This window comes from Camelus dromedarius, chromosome 3, assembly GCF_036321535.1.
Source record: "Camelus dromedarius isolate mCamDro1 chromosome 3, mCamDro1.pat, whole genome shotgun sequence".
In the NCBI taxonomy this organism is placed as follows: Eukaryota; Metazoa; Chordata; class Mammalia; order Artiodactyla; family Camelidae; genus Camelus; species Camelus dromedarius.
Window position 1 is genome coordinate 42702565 of NC_087438.1, and position 21004 is coordinate 42723568.

The following is a 21004-nucleotide window of genomic DNA, read 5'->3' on the forward strand; positions in this document are numbered from 1 at the left end:
CCCCTAATTTACACTATACATGAAAATCAATTTCAGTTAGATTATAGGATGATGAATATTATTAAATGCAATATACTTCTATCTTAATGACCTTGGGAAAGGGTAAGAGATCTTAAATAAGATACAAAAAATATTAACCATAAAGGAAAAATGTTCTTTAAAATTATGAACTTCATTTCATCAAAAGACACTGTGAAAAGAGTGAAAAAGCAAACCAGAGAAAAGGAAAAATATTTGCAACACATCTAACCAGTGAACACAAAGAACTAAATGAAATAAAAATGCTTACAAGTTTATAAGAAAAATTAGACAACCAATAAAGAATCAGCTAAAGACTGAAATGTGTCCTTCATAAAAACAGAAATTACCAACAGGTGGCAGAATGAGCCTGGCAGAAAGAAAGCAAAGCCATCTGGATAAATCAAATAATAGCTTATCCAGTAGAAAGGTTTTTATGTATTCTCAAGGTTCTGTTTGGCTCATTTATATAACTTTTACATCTCATGTAACTTAAAAATATTTATTCAACCCGAGGCCCACTCAAATTCGTCATTGATCTCCATATTTCGCAACCATCAAAGCGAGGAGAAAAGCTTCTCCTCCACAGAGATTCCCATTGTGCCTCAGTGGACTGAGGTCAGGCCGGGTGTGAGGAAAATTTCTGTAGGCTCTACAGAGCCTGTGAAAAAGGAAGAGGAGAAGGTTAGCTGTGGTTAATAGTTTTGACTATTTGTTATGTATCAGGCACTGTGCTAAACACTTTACATGGATTACCTCATTTACTTCTCACAGCATCCTCAGAGATGAGGAAATTGTAATGTTAAGTAACAGGAATTCTGCTACCAGACTTGTGCTGCCAACTTGAATGCCTCTTTTCCTAACTACTTAGTAGTTTCTTTCCATTTGGAAAGGAGGATGGGCTTATCATATTTCCCAGCTGCAAGGCTTATCCCAAAATTACTGCAAGTTTCCTTGGCTTATCTACTTCCTGACATAGCTTTGGCTTTGGCCTTTTCTTGGCTTTGAAGTCCAGGAAGGTGCAAAATAGAATAAAGAATGTTCCATGCATGATATGAAGATGAAGTTTGATATCCTTGCCCTCACCTCTCTTCATGTGGGTGCCCATGCGAGGCTCTGTAACCTTGGGACAGTCAGCTTAGTTGTTGTGGTGGGAGAGGGATAAATGGGGAATCTGTACTCCTGGGACCTGACGCTTACTTAACAAGTGCTGGTTAAATAGAGATACAGGTATACTTAATGTGTTTAGGTACTGTATTTTAATATTTAGCATTATATAAAAACACTAAAAAGAATAAGAAAGACTTCTGGGTTTTTCATCTATGTTTCCAGTTTCTTCTTACTTTCTAAGGTAGCATTTCTGTCACTTTAATTACACCTCAGAAACAAATATACATGCTTCTCATAAATATTTTTATTCATTTTAACCAAATGTAAAGTCAGTCTCTCTTTCTCAAGGAAACTGATCAAATACTGAACTAAGAAAAATTGTTTTTGCTCATGTTTTGCAGACTTTGAATAATGAGATGAGCACAGATGATGACAATGAATATGCAGAGGAAAAGGAAGGCTACATCTGTGCAGTGTGTCTGGATGTTTATTTCAACCCCTACATGTGTTACCCTTGCCACCACATCTTCTGTGAACCCTGCTTACGGACTCTTGCCAAAGACAATCCTGCAAACACTCCCTGCCCATTGTGTCGGACAATTATTTCCAGAGTCTTTCTCCAGACAGGTAACTCTTATCTTTCATTAACACAACTGCCTGATTATTCTGTCTCTTTGTTCCAGTTCTAAAGGTACTTTATGAATTATTATGAGAAAGTTATTGAAAATCATGCACAGCATAATTTGTTACTCTCCAGTTTATAGAAAGGTGCTTCCCCAATTCATTAGAACTTTGTAAAAATCATAGAATCATAGATGAGAATAGTTTATCTCGACCACTCTACTGCTGAGATCTTTTCTAAAACATCCTAACTAGTTGTTGTTCAGCCTTTACGTGGACATCTCCAGTGTCATGGACATTCCATTAAAATTTGAAGCAGCGCTTTGGATTATTTATTCCTTATATCTGCCTTCCACTACTCCTCATTCTTGGGCCCTTTTCCCCCTCTGGGATCTCAAAGAGTAAATCTGTAGATACTTGAGGATAACTATTATGCCTTTCCCTCAAACTTTGGAAGTGAACCTTCTTACTGTTCTTAAGGTCTTTCTTAAACTGGAAAGTAAAAAAGGAACAAGAATTTGTTTACCTAATTATCATGTAAAGATGAAATGTAACACAATATTTAAAGTATACTAATGGAGAGAGGAAAAATTTAGGGAGGAAATTTCTATATCTACATTGTCACCTCAACCATAGTGGAGCCAAATGAGGATTAAAGTGTGTACTTTATTAATAGTAAAACTGAAGATAACACATGGTACATTTTTCTTCCCCAAATGAAAATCCAAGGACGCATCTGCAAGGAAAACTCAGTTTATGAAAATAAGCTTTGCAAACCTTAACGTATCCAGCTACATGAAGGCTTGTAAACCTGTCTTACAGGCTCAGTAATCATACAATAAAGAGAAAGTAAAGCTTTGCCTCTCTGATCTGCCTAGTGCTTGTAGACTGGAGCAGAACATCACTACCCTGAACTTAGACCTGGAGACACAAGGACATGCCAAGCACAGTGACTCTACCCAGTAAAGAAATGTGGTGAGGGATGCCAAGCTGTCATCAGTGTCACCAGGCAGATCACTCTTCCTTTCATGAGGGAGAGAGAGGAAGGGGTGGAGAGAGGGAAGGAAGCAATTCCATGGAAGGACAGAAGCTTGCTGGAAGCTTCTCTTTTCTGGTTTACATTGAACTGGGAGAAAAGGGGGTTCTTTTCTTATACCAGATCCCTTGCTAGGTAGGTGCATTGGAGTGAATGAAAGGCTAACAATAACACCCCTTTCTCAGTGATATCTCTGATCATCTTTGCAAGAAAGCATTTACTAAAAGCCTGTTTTGATGGAAAGTATGTACATAGTGATTTAGACAGATGTCCCTGCCTTCCATGATCCATTTTAACATTGATAGGGATTTTAAAATTGCTTTCCTTGAGGTCTTAAAACAACAGTGACTCATGTCACTCTTGGTTCATTTATCAAAACAACAACGTCATACTTCCCTTTATTTCTAAAATTGGTTCTTATATAATAAATCTATTGGGAATATTTATTCCAATGGAGACTAAATTTGCTTGCGTAGTGTCATTTAGAAGCTGATAATAATAATGGGAACAAATCACTTAGTTACTTATACCTACCTCAAAAAGATTTAAGGTGTTTTAAGGTATATATTTAATGAAATAGCGAGACAAGGGAATTTATTAATTGAAATGGAATGTAAAGACCAGGTGAGGGTGGATGGGCCAGATGCATAAGCCATATGGCCCTACATGGTAACTACAATTAAATGAAATATTTGGTTTTAATATTCTGGCTGCCTTAGGAAAAATAAAGTAAGCATACAATTAAATGGTTCTCATGATCCTTGAAAAGAAACACACCAATCCCTAAGGATAAGCAAAGGGTTTTCCAGCACTTTAAAGGAAAATTTTTATGTGATTTCTAGGCATATTGACAGACAGAGTAGGCAGTGTCCTCAAAGCAAATGCAATACCAGGTTTTCTAAAATTGTATCTTACGATATTCTTTGATAAGAGCTGAGGGCGTATCAGAGTATAAATGAGGGAAAGCAACATCACTAGTAGCCAAAAAAATATGGTCGGTTTTCCTATAAAAATAATTTTTAAAATTATATAATTAGTGCAATTTCATTACAGAAAAATCAGAACATATAAATAAATTTATAGGCTCACAATCTTCCATAGTCCTACCATTTAAAGACCACATTTAGTGAGTATTCTTCCAGAACAGTTTATGTACATACACTTAATCATTTTTTACCAAAAAAAAATGAGTTTTGTATGTAAAGCTTTTGCCCTACTTTTATTTTACTTTAAATTCTTGTGATTGTATCATGGTCTACTTAAGCTGTCTACTATTTAGATGTGTATTTATCATTCATTTCTTTGCTGATATATTTGGATAAATATTTGCACACATCTCTGAACACTTCCTTGTAATTGATTTCCAGGAGTAGAATTGGTAGTTAAAGCCTATGTGTGTTTTAAGGCTATGTATATATTACAAAATTATGCTCCAAAATTATTGCAAGCAGTAGAATACAAGGGCTTATTTTCTTGATACTCTGGACTACCCTTCTTTTCCTTTTAAATCCCTTACCATGCCCTTTGCTGATTTTTCTTTTGATCTGTTCATCTTTTTCTTCTTTATTGCAAGAGGATTTTTTAAAATAGTATCAGCTTTTGCCATGTGCGGCCACTTTGCTGTTTTCTCATATGTCCCTGAATTATGTTTATTGTGTTTTATGAATGTGCAAAACTTTTATATTTCATGTAGTCTTATGTAGCAACTTTTGTCTTTATTATTTCCAATTTCAGCGTTAGGTATTAGAAGGCCTTATCCACTACAGAATTATATAAACAGTGTCTTTACCTATGTTTATTTTTGGTTTTCATTTTGTCCTCATTTCCCCACACTTAACTCCAGTCTATGTGTTATGATGTGTGGTTTGGTTAAGAATAGAGTACTTTTACTCCATATCATTAAGCATTTATTCCAGTAACATTTGTTGAACAATCCATTTTTCCTATGCTGACTGAATTGCACTTTTTAAAGTAATAATAATTACTAAAATGTATGTGTGTTCCTTGGCAGCTGTTCTTTTTCATTCATATTTTATCTTGTCCTATACCATATACTTCAGTCTTAAAATTATTCTAGTTTGTCTACTTTAATAACTCACAAATGAATTAATCTTATAAACTATTTGGGGGATAATTCACATCTTTAATTGACATTATTACAATATTGAGTGATTGTTATGGCATATTGCCTCTCAACACATTTCTGTAATTTCCTTCCTAATAAGGCACAGTTCTTATTAGCTTTATGCCTGTATATTTTGTTGCTGCCATTGTAAGTGAGATTTTTTTTTCCTCTTCTGGTTTCAGCTGCTTTTGTTGATATTTTGAAAAAGTCAGTTTCTAATCTTAGACTATTCTGTGAACCTTACTGAACCCTGAGAGTTATTTATTAAGTGAATGAATTATCTCAGCTACCTAATGTCACCATCCAATTGTGTACAAACCAGGGGACAGTTATTGTCAAAGGTTAAAGTGGGAAAGCTGTCATTTTCTAAAGGAACTCAAGACATTTGGCCAATGAATAAGGGGTTATGTTGTAACATAATTTTATTAGAGTAGCTCAATGGATAGAGATACAATTAAATTCCTCTCAGATTTATTCCACAGAATGTGCTTTAGCAAAATAATTTTAAACCTGAATTGTAACATTCACTAGTTATGTGACTTTGCTTAAGTTACTTAACAATGTTAGAAGTGATCTTGGTAAAAAAAGAACTTGACACATTAGGAAAACAAAAAAAATTGTAGTATATAACCATTGGTCACTAATTAGTATCCATTACATCCTTCTTCCTTCCTAACATAAGACCCTAATAGTAGATCTGTTCAGGGAGGTGCTACATGCTGCATAACAGGATCTCTGGCCAAGGAACAGAAAAAGCTGTGGCTTACAAGCTTTAAATGGAGTGGGGGTCATCCAAGTGAGGGGGAAGGAATCCTTCCGCCAAGGAGATGATGGTTTTGTTGTGAGGGAAGGCATCATATTTTCCTGAATTGACTTTCTGATTGAAGCCTTCAAACCAAGCATGTCTTTTCCTCTCTTGTGGACTGACCCTGGAGGCAATCCTCATATAGGCAATCCTACTATAGACTCAGTGTTCCTTGTTCAGGAGTCCCAGTCCATGGTCATATGGAAGATGTAAGTATCCCAGGTGTTGCATAGGGAGCCACAGGGTCAGTGCAGCTTAACACACAACTCTGTAGTCTCAGCCCATTCAGATCACCCAAGACTCAGTGAGGAAGATTTCTACCCTTGTTCCACTCTTTTCCTTCATTCAACCTCTATCTCCCTTTTGACCACCCACCCCAGGCCACTACTCTTGTGCCTTTATGTGGTGGGAACGAGGTGCTGATAGGCAGATGTGCTGGTGACATCCACTGGAAAAAGGAAAAGAAAATGGCTAAGTCTTCACCTTGTGTATTGAAGTCCCTAACTAAGTAAGGAAATGGCATTTAAGCTAATCTAGGATTTTAAGCATGAAGCAGGCCTATGATTTTTCACCAGGGATATTTTGGCCGTCACAGTAATAGGAGGATGCTACTGACATCTGGTCAGCAAGGACAGGAATGAGAGATATCCTGCAGTGTTTGGTCCAGGGAAGAATTATCTTGTATTCTGTCTGACTTTTAGATGTCCTGCTGGGCTTTATCCAGGACATTACAGCTCATCCTAAAGAACATCATATTTCCTCTTTTTATCCACTGTGACACTGTGGTCTTGGTCTATTGTCCCTATTCCCATTAAGAACATTTCATACTTTCTTGTATTCTATACCTTGAAGTCTGTCTTTTAATTCTTACGCTAATAATAGTTTTGTTCTTACATCCATCCATGCCTCAACTCCTTCACTTTTCTGTTCATCTTGTACAGAATAGTCACTGCCTCTAAAATTCGAACTCATTCTTTATCAGGACTATCTACTTCATGATGTCTTTTAGTATCATCAGTCTTAAGCTTTAATATATGAGGATAAATCTTATTTTATTATTAAAAAAAGAAATAGAAAAATAGGCATAATGTTTACAGCAGTGTTTCTCAAATTTCTGTCATTTTCATACCACCTTTACAATTTTTACTGTATCCACATACCACCTGAACTATTTTTTTACTTAAGGGTTTTCTTCATATGAACGCACTTTTAAAAAGATACTTATTTTAGCCTCATCCTTAATAATGTATTTGTGAATTTATGTATTTGATGTATTACTTTATACATCTCTTCTAATATACACTAAAATTAAATTGGTAACTATAAAAAATTTTTAATTTTTCATTCAGTTTCACCTCAAATCATTTCACATATGTCTAATGCTTTGCAAGCCAGGTCTTGAAAAACATTGCCTTTCATGTACGGAGGTTAATATCTAGGGGAAAAAACCTGAAAACAGGAATATTTAAAACAGTCCCTGGGGATCAGGAGTGGAGGTAGAGATAGGAGGGAGTGGAACAGATCATTTCTTGTTTTCGTTTTGGTTTTGGTTTTGAAGCCCTTTTATATCATTGGATTTTTTTTTTAAACATAGACATGTATTACTTTGACAGTTTTTAAAAATAAATAAGCAGACTGAGCTGCAGCATTGAATATGGCATGGGCAGGGAAGATAAAGTCCTTTTTCTTTTCACACAGAAAACAGACAGAATCATGGATTCTTTGAGGCCACGGATGGATGCTGGGATAAGCTTTTCAGGATCCTAGTATATCTCTATCCATAGGCTTTCAAAAGCCTTTTTCCTAAATCGTGAAGTGTAACTTTAAATACAAAATAATAATAGTATACATCATAGCAGCACAAAATGCTTAGCATTTTGTCTTAATCATACTAAGAGCTCAATAAATGTTATGGTTGAATTGGGCTTAATTTAATAGATCTCTTCTTTGCTTTATTATCCCTCTAACAGAGGGTAAACTATTTATTCTTGGGTAATGAAACAGTTATTTGAAATGATTCTTCATTCTTCAAAGTCATTAAAGGACATCAATAAGCACAAAGTAAACACAGCTACCTGAGGTGAAAGCTTGAACAAATGCTCTAACCTGAGAAGATCTCACTTACAGTACTAGCAAATTTCTCCCTGGCCAGAGGGTTAAAAAATGATTGAAACAACTCTTTCCTTATTCTGGTACAAAAATTATGGGTATAAAATATTGCATTACCAAATATTAAGTAGAATTATTACATTAAAATGGATAAATCTTTAACTATAGCCTATCTAGCGAATAAATAGGAACTCCCAAATGTTAATATCAGTTAAGCATAAATTATATTCTGTAATGACTCATATATATTGTAAAGTCCATAACTCCACTTTGACAAAGCATCAAATACATAATTTTGGCTTGGGTTTGGTTTGGTCCCTGTGCACATGCCTGTCATCAGGCTACATATTTAGTTGGAGAATGGGACTTCCTAAGCTAGATTTTAACTCTGGACAGTTCACTATGGAAGGGTATGAAAATCTGGTTAAAATTTATCTTTAGAGGATACATAGGTAAATATTCATCTGTACTGAATGAGATAATCCTGGTTGGCCTCTTTCTAACACGCTGAGTTCCTACTGATCCCAAATAACATAGGACATGCAGTTACTGGGAGACCTTGCAGCCACCCCAGGATGAGAAACTGTCAGGTCTGAAGAGTTGGTTCTGAGACTTCCATTACTGGCATCTTTGAGTCAGCCTAGTCATATTCTGTTTAATATAAGCTGTAATAGCAGACTCAAGTTTTCTCTAATTGGTGTTATTCCCCTTACAGGTGAGGATTTTTGGGTGCTCACATGGGAACAAAATGAGCTGCGCAGGAGAGTTAGGGTCCCTTCCAAGTGGGGCTATCTTGCCCTTCTTTCAGAAGTGCAAAGTAAGCATTGCCCTTGAAGCCCTGAACACAGTTTTAAGACAGTTTGTAGATTTTCATTGATACACAGTAAAGTGGACTCAAATGTCAATCTATCAGCTCTTTTCCATTCCTGTGTAAGCGGAGGATCTAAGATCCTCTTGAAAGAGCACTCTAACTCCACTTTATCCTTGCTACTGTCCAACAACACAGACAGCTGTCTTAGATTGTATAACCTTGAAAAATAGTGACATCAACATATTAAAGAACAAGAGTGAGATGAGACTAATCTAAAAATTCTAAAGATTATCTCACAAGAGTTTGTTAAACTAAAAGCTCTGTTTAAAAATGAGGGTTAAGCGTCAGCTGGTAAAGATTGTTTTGTTAGAAGTCTTCATTTTGATATAAATGCTCACTGACTGGGACTCTGATTCCCAATCTCGTCTGTTCCTTGCAAATGTTCGGGGGTTGGCTGCCACCATTCCTCCTGGAACCAAATAGTACCTGTGAACAAGCATGCCCAGTGCCTACTGAAATGAAGGGAAGTTAGATTTTCACTCAGAATAAGATCCATCCTATGTGTATAATTCAAAACTCTTAGAGAAGTAGTCTTTTTTTACTTCTATTATAACATGCTACAAATTTCCTTTTTGTCAAATCTTTTTTTTTTTTTGCAACTTGCATCTTTGGAAAAAGTGAAATATTATCTATTAACATACAACTCAGAAGGGAATTGTGGGGGGAAAAAGCTTTTATAATAATGAGAAGTAATTTTAAGTGAGTAAAGAGGCCTTTAATAATCTAAATGAGGTGGCTGGACACATATATCCTAGCCTTTTAAATTAGAACATAATATTACTGGGTCCACCTAAATGACTGTGCCCTGTATTTATAATAATACTTGTATCACATTTCCTTCATTCATAAGACCCTAAGACCTCTGAATTAATCCAGTCATGGTACTCACCTTATAACTTAATGGTTACCTTTTTACTAGATAGGATTTAATGTAGGTACTATGCCTATTTCATGCCTATTTCAGTTTTTAACTCTTGTACTTAGCAGAATGCTTAAAAGTATTATTAACAAATATTTGATTAATCGTAGTTAGTTATTTAAATGTAAAATTACCCTATTTAAGCATAAAGCAGAAATCAAAGTTGCACCACCCTGTTGGCACTGCCTGTAGTTCAAAATTATCCTGTCTTTATTTTATTGTTTGCAATGTAATACAGTGAAACACATGGTGCGAGACCCTGTAATGATGTGAATTATGTTATGCAGTTGGTGACAGACTCTTAGCCAAATCAAAAAGACTAGAACTCCTTTATCTTAACAGTAATCTGCTATTTTTATGACAGTGTAACACAAAGATGCGGCTGTTTCCACTGGTACTGCCACCACATTTATTTAAATGTGCCATCTGAATAGACTTCAGAATCTTCCCAGGATATTCATGGTTTTGTCTTCTTCTGTCATATTCAATGATATGCAATATTGATTACGTCCAATACATTATAATATATATTGTAACAAGAAGCTTCTTCTCCCTAATAGGTAGGGAGGGATTGGCAAAGGAGGGAATAAAGGCAGTTTCTGTCCTTTTTTACTCCGAGCCCTGCATCTTCATCTGCTTTCAGATTTTATTCAGTGCTTTTTCCAAATAATTCTGATAAATGTAATGCTGAATATTTTATGTGTTGTCAAATCCTGCACTTCCAAGTTCAAATGCCACTAGAATAAGGCAGCACGGTTCTACAGAAAGAACAACATCCTTGGGTAAGGTCTGTACAGTTTATAGCAGAGTAAGATAAGGTTTAACCCATTTAAATAAATTCAAATAATTTAAGAATAGAGGATTTAAGATCATTTAATCCATTGGTTATCAAATCCGACTGTGCATCAGAATCACCCAAGAAGCTTGTAGAAAGCAAAGACTACTTAGGTCACATCCACAGCAGTTCTGCTTCAAGATATCCAGACAAGTTCCTAGAATTTGTCTTTTAACAAGTTCCCCCAGTGATTTTGTTGCATAGCCAGGCTCCAGACAGGCATTTTGGAATCACTGATCTAAGTACAATGCCCTGCAGACAGGAATTATATTTAATTCATTTCTATATTCCTAGCTAGACCAGCAAAGGCACACAGCAGTTGCAAAATGAATGTTTGCAGGAGATAGGGCAGAGAGCGAGTACAAAGGGAAATTCAGCACCTTATGACAGGTGCTGCAGTCACCCGCACGTGGTTGGTTCTGGATCCTCTCTTCTCCAAAGGCCTTTCAGATCAAGTATAGTAAATAAAATCTTCCAACATCTTGTAAGAGTACTTTATGGACACAGGTATTTATGTTCCACAGAATACTGTAGATACAACTCCCATCTCATTTTTCACATTTTAATAAAGTAATTTCTTTGGTCATCATTTTCTTAGGTATTACAGATATATTTATGAACCCTTTCTTGCTTTGGTGCATTAATTATATGGGTTTGTTCTACAGGTTAAAAGTACATTGTGCAACAAGTTCCTTGAAGCTAGGAAACAGAAATATCACAAGCATCGTTATTACTCTTACTTTTCTCATCTTCCCTCTAATACAAGTTTGATTTGTGGACAGTTATCAAAACCACAGTTATTGGAAGACTATTACAAGAATGCCTTTGATCTGGTACACTGAATTCAGTTACACTTCAAAAGAAGTTTTCAGTTTAAGACAGGGCAGTACCAAGGCATCCTCTGGTTATTGCATCAACATTTTAGAACATGACTACAGGCTCTCCAGAAGAAGGAAGAGGTGGAGGGAGAGAAAGGAGAGGAATATGAATTCTTGAGTTGCAGACTCTTCACTTTGGTTTATCTTACCTCCCACACGAAATCTTCATTTACCCACCACACTGATTTTACTTTAAGGGCATTTAGAAAGTTGCCTCCCTTGCCTGGAGAAGTCTATTTTTTTTTTACATTGTTTCTTTTGTTGTTAAATGTAAATTTTATGAATCTGTTTTCCCTGTGAATTTCTTAGGTAAGAATCAATCCAAGGGAGTAATTAGGAACAATAGAGAAAATTTGATGTAACTGGTTTGAGCAGAAACTCAAAGCCTGAAGTAGAATGGAAACTGAGAAAATAGTATAGGAGTAATTGTGGGATGAAAATTGATGGAAAGACTAGTTTACTTCAGTTAGTAACCAACTCTACACTGGCCTCCCTGAGAACAGCTTCTCCATCAGACAGTTCGGACTCAGATTGTGCCTTGCTTTCCATGGCTCATATATAGAGACTTTCTACTATTTGAAGTGAATGTCATCAGGCATGTCCTTTGATGTGTGATTACTTCAAATGAATGTTTCCCTTTTCTCTGTAACTCATTAACAAGGCTCTAAAAGGTTGAGAATTTATTTCTACATTTTTTAAACTTCCTCACGTCGGCAGCAGTAGACTCTAAATGGTCCGCCCAACACATACAGGATGAAATAAAGAAACTATGAAGTAAAAATTTCTAAGGGTTTTTCCTTTTCAGTGTCACTCCTGAATCATGATTGCACTCTAGCTATTTATTGCTACACCCTTAACACATCCCCCTTTTTTTGGTCTACCTGTTTATTTCCATCTTAGACCACAGTCGTCTTGAGAGCAGGGACCATGTCTCATCCGTCACTGTACCCTCCGTGTCTGGTGTAGTATCTGACATAGGAGATGTGTATGCTGTGTGTGTAGGTGCAGCAGAGTTGCATCAAATTTGGAGGAGTTATGTTTGCTTGGGTTAAAGAAATAGTTGTCTCTACTTTTGTCTTCACTATCTTAAAGAGTTCTGAATTTATTAAAATACTATAACAATCATTTGACAAGTTCTTGCCATTCTATTCAAATTAATATTTTAAAATGCTATGTTTTTTGCTTTATTCTAGAACTAAACAATGCCACAAAGACATTCTTTACTGAAGAATATTTGAAAATAAAACAAAGCTTTCAGAAATCCAGCTCTGCAAAGTGGCCGCTACCAAGCTGCAGAAAAGCATTCCGTCTTTTTGGAGGTAAGGAAGCTAATGCAAAAAAGGAAAGGAAAGAAAAAAGTCTGGTAACTCTTTTAAAGCTATTTTGTTTCTGCCTTAGAAATGTTAGTAGGAGTATATTTCTGCACTGGTCCATTTTAAGTAAGGATTTTGCTAAGTATCTTCTTACTGAAAGCTGCTGGTGTACTCATGAAGAAAATAGAAGCCATACAGTAAGAGCGAAAACTGAGAGAAATTCATGATTAAATTTACTTTGTCTTGCTGCTGGCAACATTTAATATGTAGATAATGAACTTCATCTCAAAAGTAAGAGAGTTAACAAAAGCTGTATTTGACAAAAGCACTAGTATTCCTTATAAAGATTCTGAACAACTCATTATCATGATTTTAGTTTATTTAATTTTAACATTGTACAGTTGTCCTGCAAGTTTAGGACAAGTGAAAAGTGTCAGAGCCTTGGTGTAGAGTGTCTCAGACGTGTGCAACAGACAAGGAATGTTAATTTCTGAGTTCACATCTGTGACCTCAAGGTCTGTCATAGAAATCTCTTACTTTGTTTCTGTTTCTGATTGTAAGATGGGAATAATTATTATATGCCCCACCTAATTAATATAGTTGTTTTAAGGATGAAATAAGCTGATGTGAAAACATTCTAAATTATAACTAATTGTGCTATACAGATACAAGAAATTATCAAATTAAGGGCAGGGCAATCTCTAATACCTTCTTCACGTTTGAGAATTTGTTACATGTAATGATGATCATACAATATAATTTTGTCTTTTATAAAACCATGGTAGTCAGAGCATGACCTGCTGTGCAGTTTTAGTATTTACCCGTTACAGTGTTACAGGGTCTGGTTGGAAATGTTCAGACATGGGGAACTCTTGATCTTTGGGGAGCAAGGGGACTTGTACGAAGAAGACCAATAAGATCAGCATAGCAGTGACATAGAACAAAAGGAAACAGGAACAGAACCTGAAATTGTTGAAGCAAAAGATAAATTGAATTACAAAATCCCCAAGGTTTGAAGAAAGTAGTTTAAAGGCAGATATAACTTTACACCGTAGTTTGAATAAAGAAAGTACCTTAAAAACATTTTATAAGCACATCCCTATTTTATATTTATACCCACTATTTTATAAAGTGGTAAGTAACTGTAGAAACTTACTCTCCATAGATTTGGCATAGACATATTTTAAAATATATCACATTTAGCCCAAAATATAATACGAAATTAAATATAAGAAAATCCATCTTAAAGGATTTCATACCAAAGAAGAGAAAATTTACTATATGAATTATGCATTTTAAAAGTTTCATTTGTATCCTGCCTTCCACCATACACCCAGATTTTAAAAAGAATGAAGCACCTTTCTGATAACTCCACAATTTCCTTCGTCTTTTTGTATTCTAGGATACCGAGGCTGTAAATTAGATATTTGTTTCTTTCTGATTTCATCTTGTCTTCCCCATAGAAGTACCACAGAACTTAACTTTTCATAAATTTTTATGGAGGAGGTTCAAAGTAGCTTTATTACACAACCTAACTTAAGAAATATATTCCTATCAGGACCTCAGCTGAGCTAAGCAAGAGCGGAGCTGTTCGGCTCAGGCAAAACTGAAAGCACAAAGCCTTTAATCACTTGGTGTGGTGGTATAAGCAAGAGTCTAAAACCAGAGGAAATGCCAGCTCCCTCCCACTCCTGCTATTCTGTTTTCCCCATGGAGCAGCACACTGGTCCAGGGACAGGTTGATCAGCACAAACATGGGGGTCATCTCATTGTTGAGGAAACCCTGAAGGCCTTGGCAGTTTTATGGGCCCTGAGGGGTGTATTTTTGTGTATGTTATGTTTTTTTTTTTGTTTTTTTGTTTTTTTTTTTTTGAAGGAGGAGGGATGGCAAAAAGGAAGGCTAGTAGTGAAAAGTATGAGGTACTGATTCAGAGTAAGGAAAAAGGTCTTAAATGTTCCCCCTTCTACCTCTCTAAAGAGGCCTCACAGGGGTCCAGAAGAAGCCCTCTCCCCAAGGCCTCAGATAAAGGACCAGGGATGCAGCCGCTGGGACGAGGGATATAAATCTGAGCAAGAGCATCACCGGCTGCAGGCCTGGACCTTGGCTGCAGCTCTTTCAGAGACTGTGATGCACAGGCTGCGCCCCAAGTCTGGGGTGGGGCGGGCAGCGCTCTCCTGTGCGGCCTGCCAGGCAGTGTCTGTGACTGCCCGTGGTCCAGTCTGAAAAGCCCCACAGATTGTAATCACAAACCAGACTCAGTTACCTTCTGCACTTCTTCTTTGTTTTCTTTCTGTTCCCCCTGAATTTTGTATTTATCATTTCTTTATACAAGTATATATACGCATACTTAATCAATGTCGTTTGATTTTGCTTCTTTGAACTTTTGCGGTGCTAATAGTATATGTCTTCTATACTTGCTCTCTCTCTCTCAGCATTATGTTTCTTGGATTTGTCCATTACAGTGACTGCAGCCACACTAATATATTTTTACTGCTATACTATAGTCCATTGTGTGAATATGGCACAATTTATCTGTTCTTCTGTTGATGAACAATTGAGTTATCCAGTTTTTTGTTGTTATAAACAACACTGCTATAAATAATATTTTCATGTCTCCTGGAGCGTAAGAGTTCCTCTAGAATAAATGCCAGCAGAAAATTGCTGGGTTGTAAGAAAAACACATACTTCAACTTGATTACCTAAACCAAACCATCTTCTTAAATGACTATTGATTTATCACCAGCTTTATCTATCACATTTGGTGTTTTCAGTCCTTTAGATTTTGCCAGTCTGATAGGTATAAAATGGTATCTCATTGGGGATTTAATTCCAATTTCTCTAATTACTAATGGGGACTTGTAAAATAACTTTACATGTGTATTGTCATTGAATTTTTTTATCTGTGAAATTCCTTTACGAATTTTGCCCATTTTCCTATTGATTGCATTTTCTTGTTGATTTCTAAGAGTTTTAAAATATTTTCTGATGATTCTTTCTCTGTAATTATATGAATGCCAGGTATCTTCTCCTAGTTGTGGTCTGTCTTTTCACTTTATGGTATCTTTCAGTGAACCGTAGTTCTTCATCTTCCTCATCATCTTTCTGGCATATATTATCTGCCTTAAGAAATTCTACTCTATCCCGTGTCATAAAGATATTTTCCTGTGCATTTTTCAAATAGTTTAGAGGTTTCTGGAATTGATTTCTGACGGTATTTTCAGGGTTTTGTGGGGTTTTGTTGTTGTTGTGTTACGGGGTAGGGATCCATTACTTCGGGTATTTTTTCCTGTTTAATTTTTCTGACCATCATTTACTGAAAATAATTCATTATTTCCCCACCAATCCACAGTGCTGATCTGTCATATTTTAAATTTCCATTTGTGTGAGTCTATTTCTGAGGTCTTTATTTGGTTCCTTTCGTCTATATGTATGATCCTATACCAGTACCATGCTGTCTCAGCTTCTAAAGCCTTATAACAAGGCTTGATATCTTCCTTCAAACTTGTTTTGCTGCAAGTGTCTTGACTTTTTGAGGGGGTATGGGGAGAGCTCTTTGAATTTTAGAATCATCTTGTCAAGTTCCAATAACTATGTTGGATTGAGGGAGGGAGGTCCTTTCAGTGCGTGAGTCAATGTGGGGAGAATTGACACCTTAATAACTTTCCCTATCCACTAACTGGTTTTTCTCTTTTTTTATTTAGATCTCCTGAGTCTTTAATATCTTATAATAAAATGTGATAATATTCTTTGCAGGTGTTTTGTACATCTTTTGGCTAGCTTTATTCCCATGTATTAGCTATGCTGTCGTCTTCTTTTTTCTTCTCTGAGATTTGAGTGCAGAAAGTTGCACCAGTCCTACTTCTTAATTTACAGCATACCATCATCACTAGTCTACGCATCCATTTATTTCCTTTTATCCCCATAGCCTACTTTCCATAGATGTTGGGTTTATATAATGTGTATCTTTTTGCTTGTATTCTTAAATAATGTTTATTATTGTTTTCTGTGCATATATTTTTAATTTATAGAATGGTGTCATATACTGCATTTTGTTTATCTTTTTCATCTAGCACTAGGCTTTTAGAACCGTCCAGGTGGCTATGTGTACTTATAATCTGTGGGTTCTAATTAATGTTCTACTAAGGTGTGCATCTACCACACTTTATCAACTATTCTCTGACTGGAATACAGAATACCTCCACCTCCCTATCACTACATGTAACACTAATGAATATCCTAGTGTGGACCTTGTGAATATTTGTCTGGTGTACAGTCTCAGGAGCAGAATGTCTGGGTCATAGAATGTGAATATACTTGGCTAAATAATGCCAGCAGTTCTCCCTAATAACAAGTATAGAGACCCATTAACAGTTTGAGGACTGGGAAGAATTAGAACTATGGAAAATGACAGGTACTGACAAAGAATGGGAATTAGGAACTCTCATCATTATTATTCTAATTTACATTTATCTAATTTCTAATAGTTTGAGATCCCTTCAGATGCTCATTAGTCTTGTGGATTCACCTTTTGTAACTGCTTTCCTCATTTTTCTAAGGGGGTTTCTGCCCTTGCCACCTTTCCAGAATTTCTTGTATAGTCTAGATACTAATCCTTGGTCTGCTTTAGTAGACATTACAAGTCTCTTATCCCATTTTATTATCTGTATATTAAGTTTGTCCATGATGTATGTCCTTCACTAAAAGAAATTCTTAGCTTTTGATACAATTAACTCCACCTTAATTTTTTAATTGTCATTGTGTTTCGAAGTTTTGTTTAAGTTCTTCCCCATCCCCAAGTCATGAAGGTTCCTGCTTAGGTGAAAGTATGAAGTTAATATGAAAAATCTTTCTCATTTAGATCTTCATCCAGAATCCACCTCTTCTCATGTGTTGCAGAAGGTTCACATCTATCTTTCTTCAAATATTAGCCCACTTTTCTGAATTTTACACAGCGATGCTGGGTTTTTTTAAACTATTCCTTAACTTGTTGTGTAGAAATGTACTTGTGGGATATTGATCCCATATTCAGCAAACTTACTAATTTTTATCCTTTTAATTTTTAAAAATTTATTATTTAAGGCTATAAATTTCCCTTTCAGTAATCTTATACATTTATGCAGGATTTTTTTATTCTTCATTTCTGATTATTTATCATAACAATAAGCCACTTAATTTGATACTGATTAAATCATCTTAGTGAAAATAGCAAAATTAGGATCATATCTGAAAATTAGGACCTGTGATATCCATAGTTTACCATACTATTCAGCAGACCATGCCATCCGTGGCATGTTAATTGTTTCTCTCAGAATAGTTTTTTTTTTCAGCTTAATTTTTTGAAGTTGGTAGAAGGAGGCAAGGTGGGAAGGGGGATCTAACAGGAAAAAATAGACATTCACATAGACACCGTCGGCTCCACACAATTAGTGTTCTTTCCACAAAAACAAAACATTTTAATACAGTTTTAGATTTCCTAATCAATGAAGTTCATATAAAACTCCTTTTGAATCCATTCAGCCATAAAGCTAACTCATACTTACCTACAATAGACCCATCCCTTTTCTCCCTATCAAGTAGTGTCTTAGAGATACTGATGAGTAAGCAAACATGTTTTAAATTTTTTTCTTCTTACAAATATATATTTTGTGTATCTATACAGAAAGTGAGTAATGTGAAAAGGAATAGAAATATTCTAGGTAAATGTGAACTAGCACTTTACATCTCTTATCAGGACCAGCTGCACTGCTGGCTCTGCCAGTCTTAGTTCTTTCCCATGAAGTATCTGCTGTTTCCAGACATTGCATCCTCAGTTTGTCAGTATCTAACTGACATGATTTTCAGCCATGCCATCCATGTTAGGTGATTTCTTAAGAAGCCAATTTTACATATATATGTGTAAAATTATTGTATATACATATTTTTATATATCTATATCTATATAAAACATATATATAAAGTTAACCAGCTAAGAAATTTTACTAAGATCTTTTTGCCCAAAAAAGAAAAAATTTCCACACTGTATAAGTTTTTCCTAAACATACTCAAGTCAAAGAAATGGGAAAAAAAAAGTCATGATTTAAAATCCCATGTCCTAATTTTTTCTGGCAGTAACAAAAACGTGCAGCTAAAATGCGGTGTCTGAGATACATTTATGACAAATCCATTCCTTTCTTGTAACAATCTGGGGGGTTGTTTTATTTGGTCTTTGGTTTGTCTGAAGGTGTTAGATTGATTCTGCAAGTTTAAGCATGCTTGGTATAAATGAAGGAATATCCACATGGAAAAGAATGCTTGTCTCTAATAGAGAACAGAACAGTACATGATCAAACAGCAGGAGTTTGAACATAACCCAGAAATCTACCTTCTCAGAAAGTTGGAGATAAATCAGCGAGATTTTAAAATACGTAGATATGTAGATATGGAGCTGTCTTTTAGCAGAAAGTTCATTAACCTTTACATTTCTTCTGAAACGACAGTGATTTTGTTCACAAGATAATATTTTTTGAAAGGGCCTGTGAATTCCAGAGTTTCTTTTTCTTTCGATTTATTTTCCAGTGGCAGAACCGGGCCCTGCTTTTGATACAGGGTTTACTAATTAGTTTAAAGTTTATTTCAGAAGCCAGCCCAGGAACAAGCTTCTGGATTGGCTTCTGAAGTACAATATCAGAAACTGCTTTAAAAACAAGTAATTACAAGCAACCCCACTAAAATGTAAAATCATAGGTTCTAGAGAGTTAGAAAAGATACATCATAATGTGACTTCTCCAACCAGTACAAAAACAGCCTCAACAGTCATCTCAGAGATGGACTTCTAGATTCTTCTTTTCACTTGCAGGGAGCTTACTACCTGAAAAAGTAAGTTTTTTCATTTTAACAACTCTTTCAGGTAAATTTCTATATAAATGAAATCTGCCTTCTAACAATTTCCTTTTATTCGTTCAAGTCTGTTTTAATCTTCCTCCATATGATTGTTCTTCAAATAGACAAAGACACATTTGGTATTCTCTGCAAGTCTTTATTCCACACAGAAAATGTCCACATTCCTTCAACTGCTCCTCAGGTTTCTGGTCCTGGGTGCCTGTTTCAGAGATACTAATGAGACTGGAAACCATGTCAACTGGATACTGATAAAATAAACTGAGGTTGCAATGCCTGGAAATGGTAGATATTTCAGAGGAAAGAACTAAGACTGACAGAGTCATCAGTATAACAAACACCTGATAAAAGATATGAAGTGCTAGCTCACATTTATCTAGAATACTTCCATTCCTTTTCACATACCCAGTGTTACTGTGGTGTTGGGTCATGGAATTCGTGATCTCTGTCTAAGGCTGAATGAGTAGCTCAGTTAGGTAATAGACTCACAATTAAAACACCCTTTTCTTCTGTATTAAGTTTATAATCCAAATGAGTTATATATATTTTGTTCAAATAGCACCATTTTCTGTTATTTTTTAAATTATCAGAAGTTTTTTCCCCCTACAAACACACAAATTCCTTCCCCTTCACTGTTTCATATATGTAGAAGCTGCTTTATTAATTCCACATGAAGTAGGATGTTGGTAGGAAGTGCTGTCATTTACAAACACTTGCATATATGACATAAGTGGATACATATGCACGTACATTTAAAACCCACCCACTAACCACAAGACCTCTGAAATTAGCACTGGAAGCATATTCTCGTGGTGGGAGAGGGTGGCTGCACCTGGCCTTGGCCCTGAGCTCACAGTTTGAGTAGTGTGCTTTCCCATTACTAATGATTTCCCTATCTACCCTGCAGAATAGATGACACAGCATTAAAATGTTGAAACATGTAATAGAGTGATTCTGGTACTTGACATTGAATTTTTTGAACCTTTGATGAAGAAAGGCCAGACAGGAAGTGAAGGAACTCAGCACAGCCAAATTCAAACTGGACTGTCGATGTCTATTAAATGGTGCTATTTAATTTTTTTTAAAGACTTCAGAAATGTTCACGTGTTCTAATGTCTGACCACTGTGTGAGATTGTTAGGGCAATGGGCCATATGTGTATTCACTGTGAATTATTGTGGAAAATTGTGGTCAGTCTTGAAATAAAAATGAGGATGGAGGAGATGGGCCTTAAGAGAGGTAATGGAAAACTTAGTCTGTCTCTTGAGAGACTCTGTGGTCACTTTATCCTATTTTATAATCACGGTGAGTGGTGTGCCCTTATGGGTGATAGTGGATACCCACCCCTGGAGTACAGAGGAGGGCACAGAGTGTAAAGGTACTCTGAGGATGATTCTGGGTTTGTGCAATGGCTACAGGCCAACAACAAATACACAGTAAGAATCCTCCTTAAGACATTTACCATATTTTAAACCTATGTTGATAGGA

The 21004-nt window shown here is 35.8% G+C and overlaps 1 protein-coding gene across 1 annotated transcript in view; it reads left to right on the forward strand.

The window, feature by feature from the left end:
• The window catches only part of RNF180 (ring finger protein 180), a 139536-nt gene that overhangs the window by 90554 nt on the left and 27978 nt on the right, over positions 1-21004 (forward strand). Inside the window, exons 4-5 of the mRNA XM_064480940.1 lie at positions 1530-1755; positions 12521-12646. Of these exons, the coding sequence (XP_064337010.1) occupies positions 1530-1755; positions 12521-12646 (352 nt within the window). The remainder of the gene's footprint in view (positions 1-1529; positions 1756-12520; positions 12647-21004) is intronic.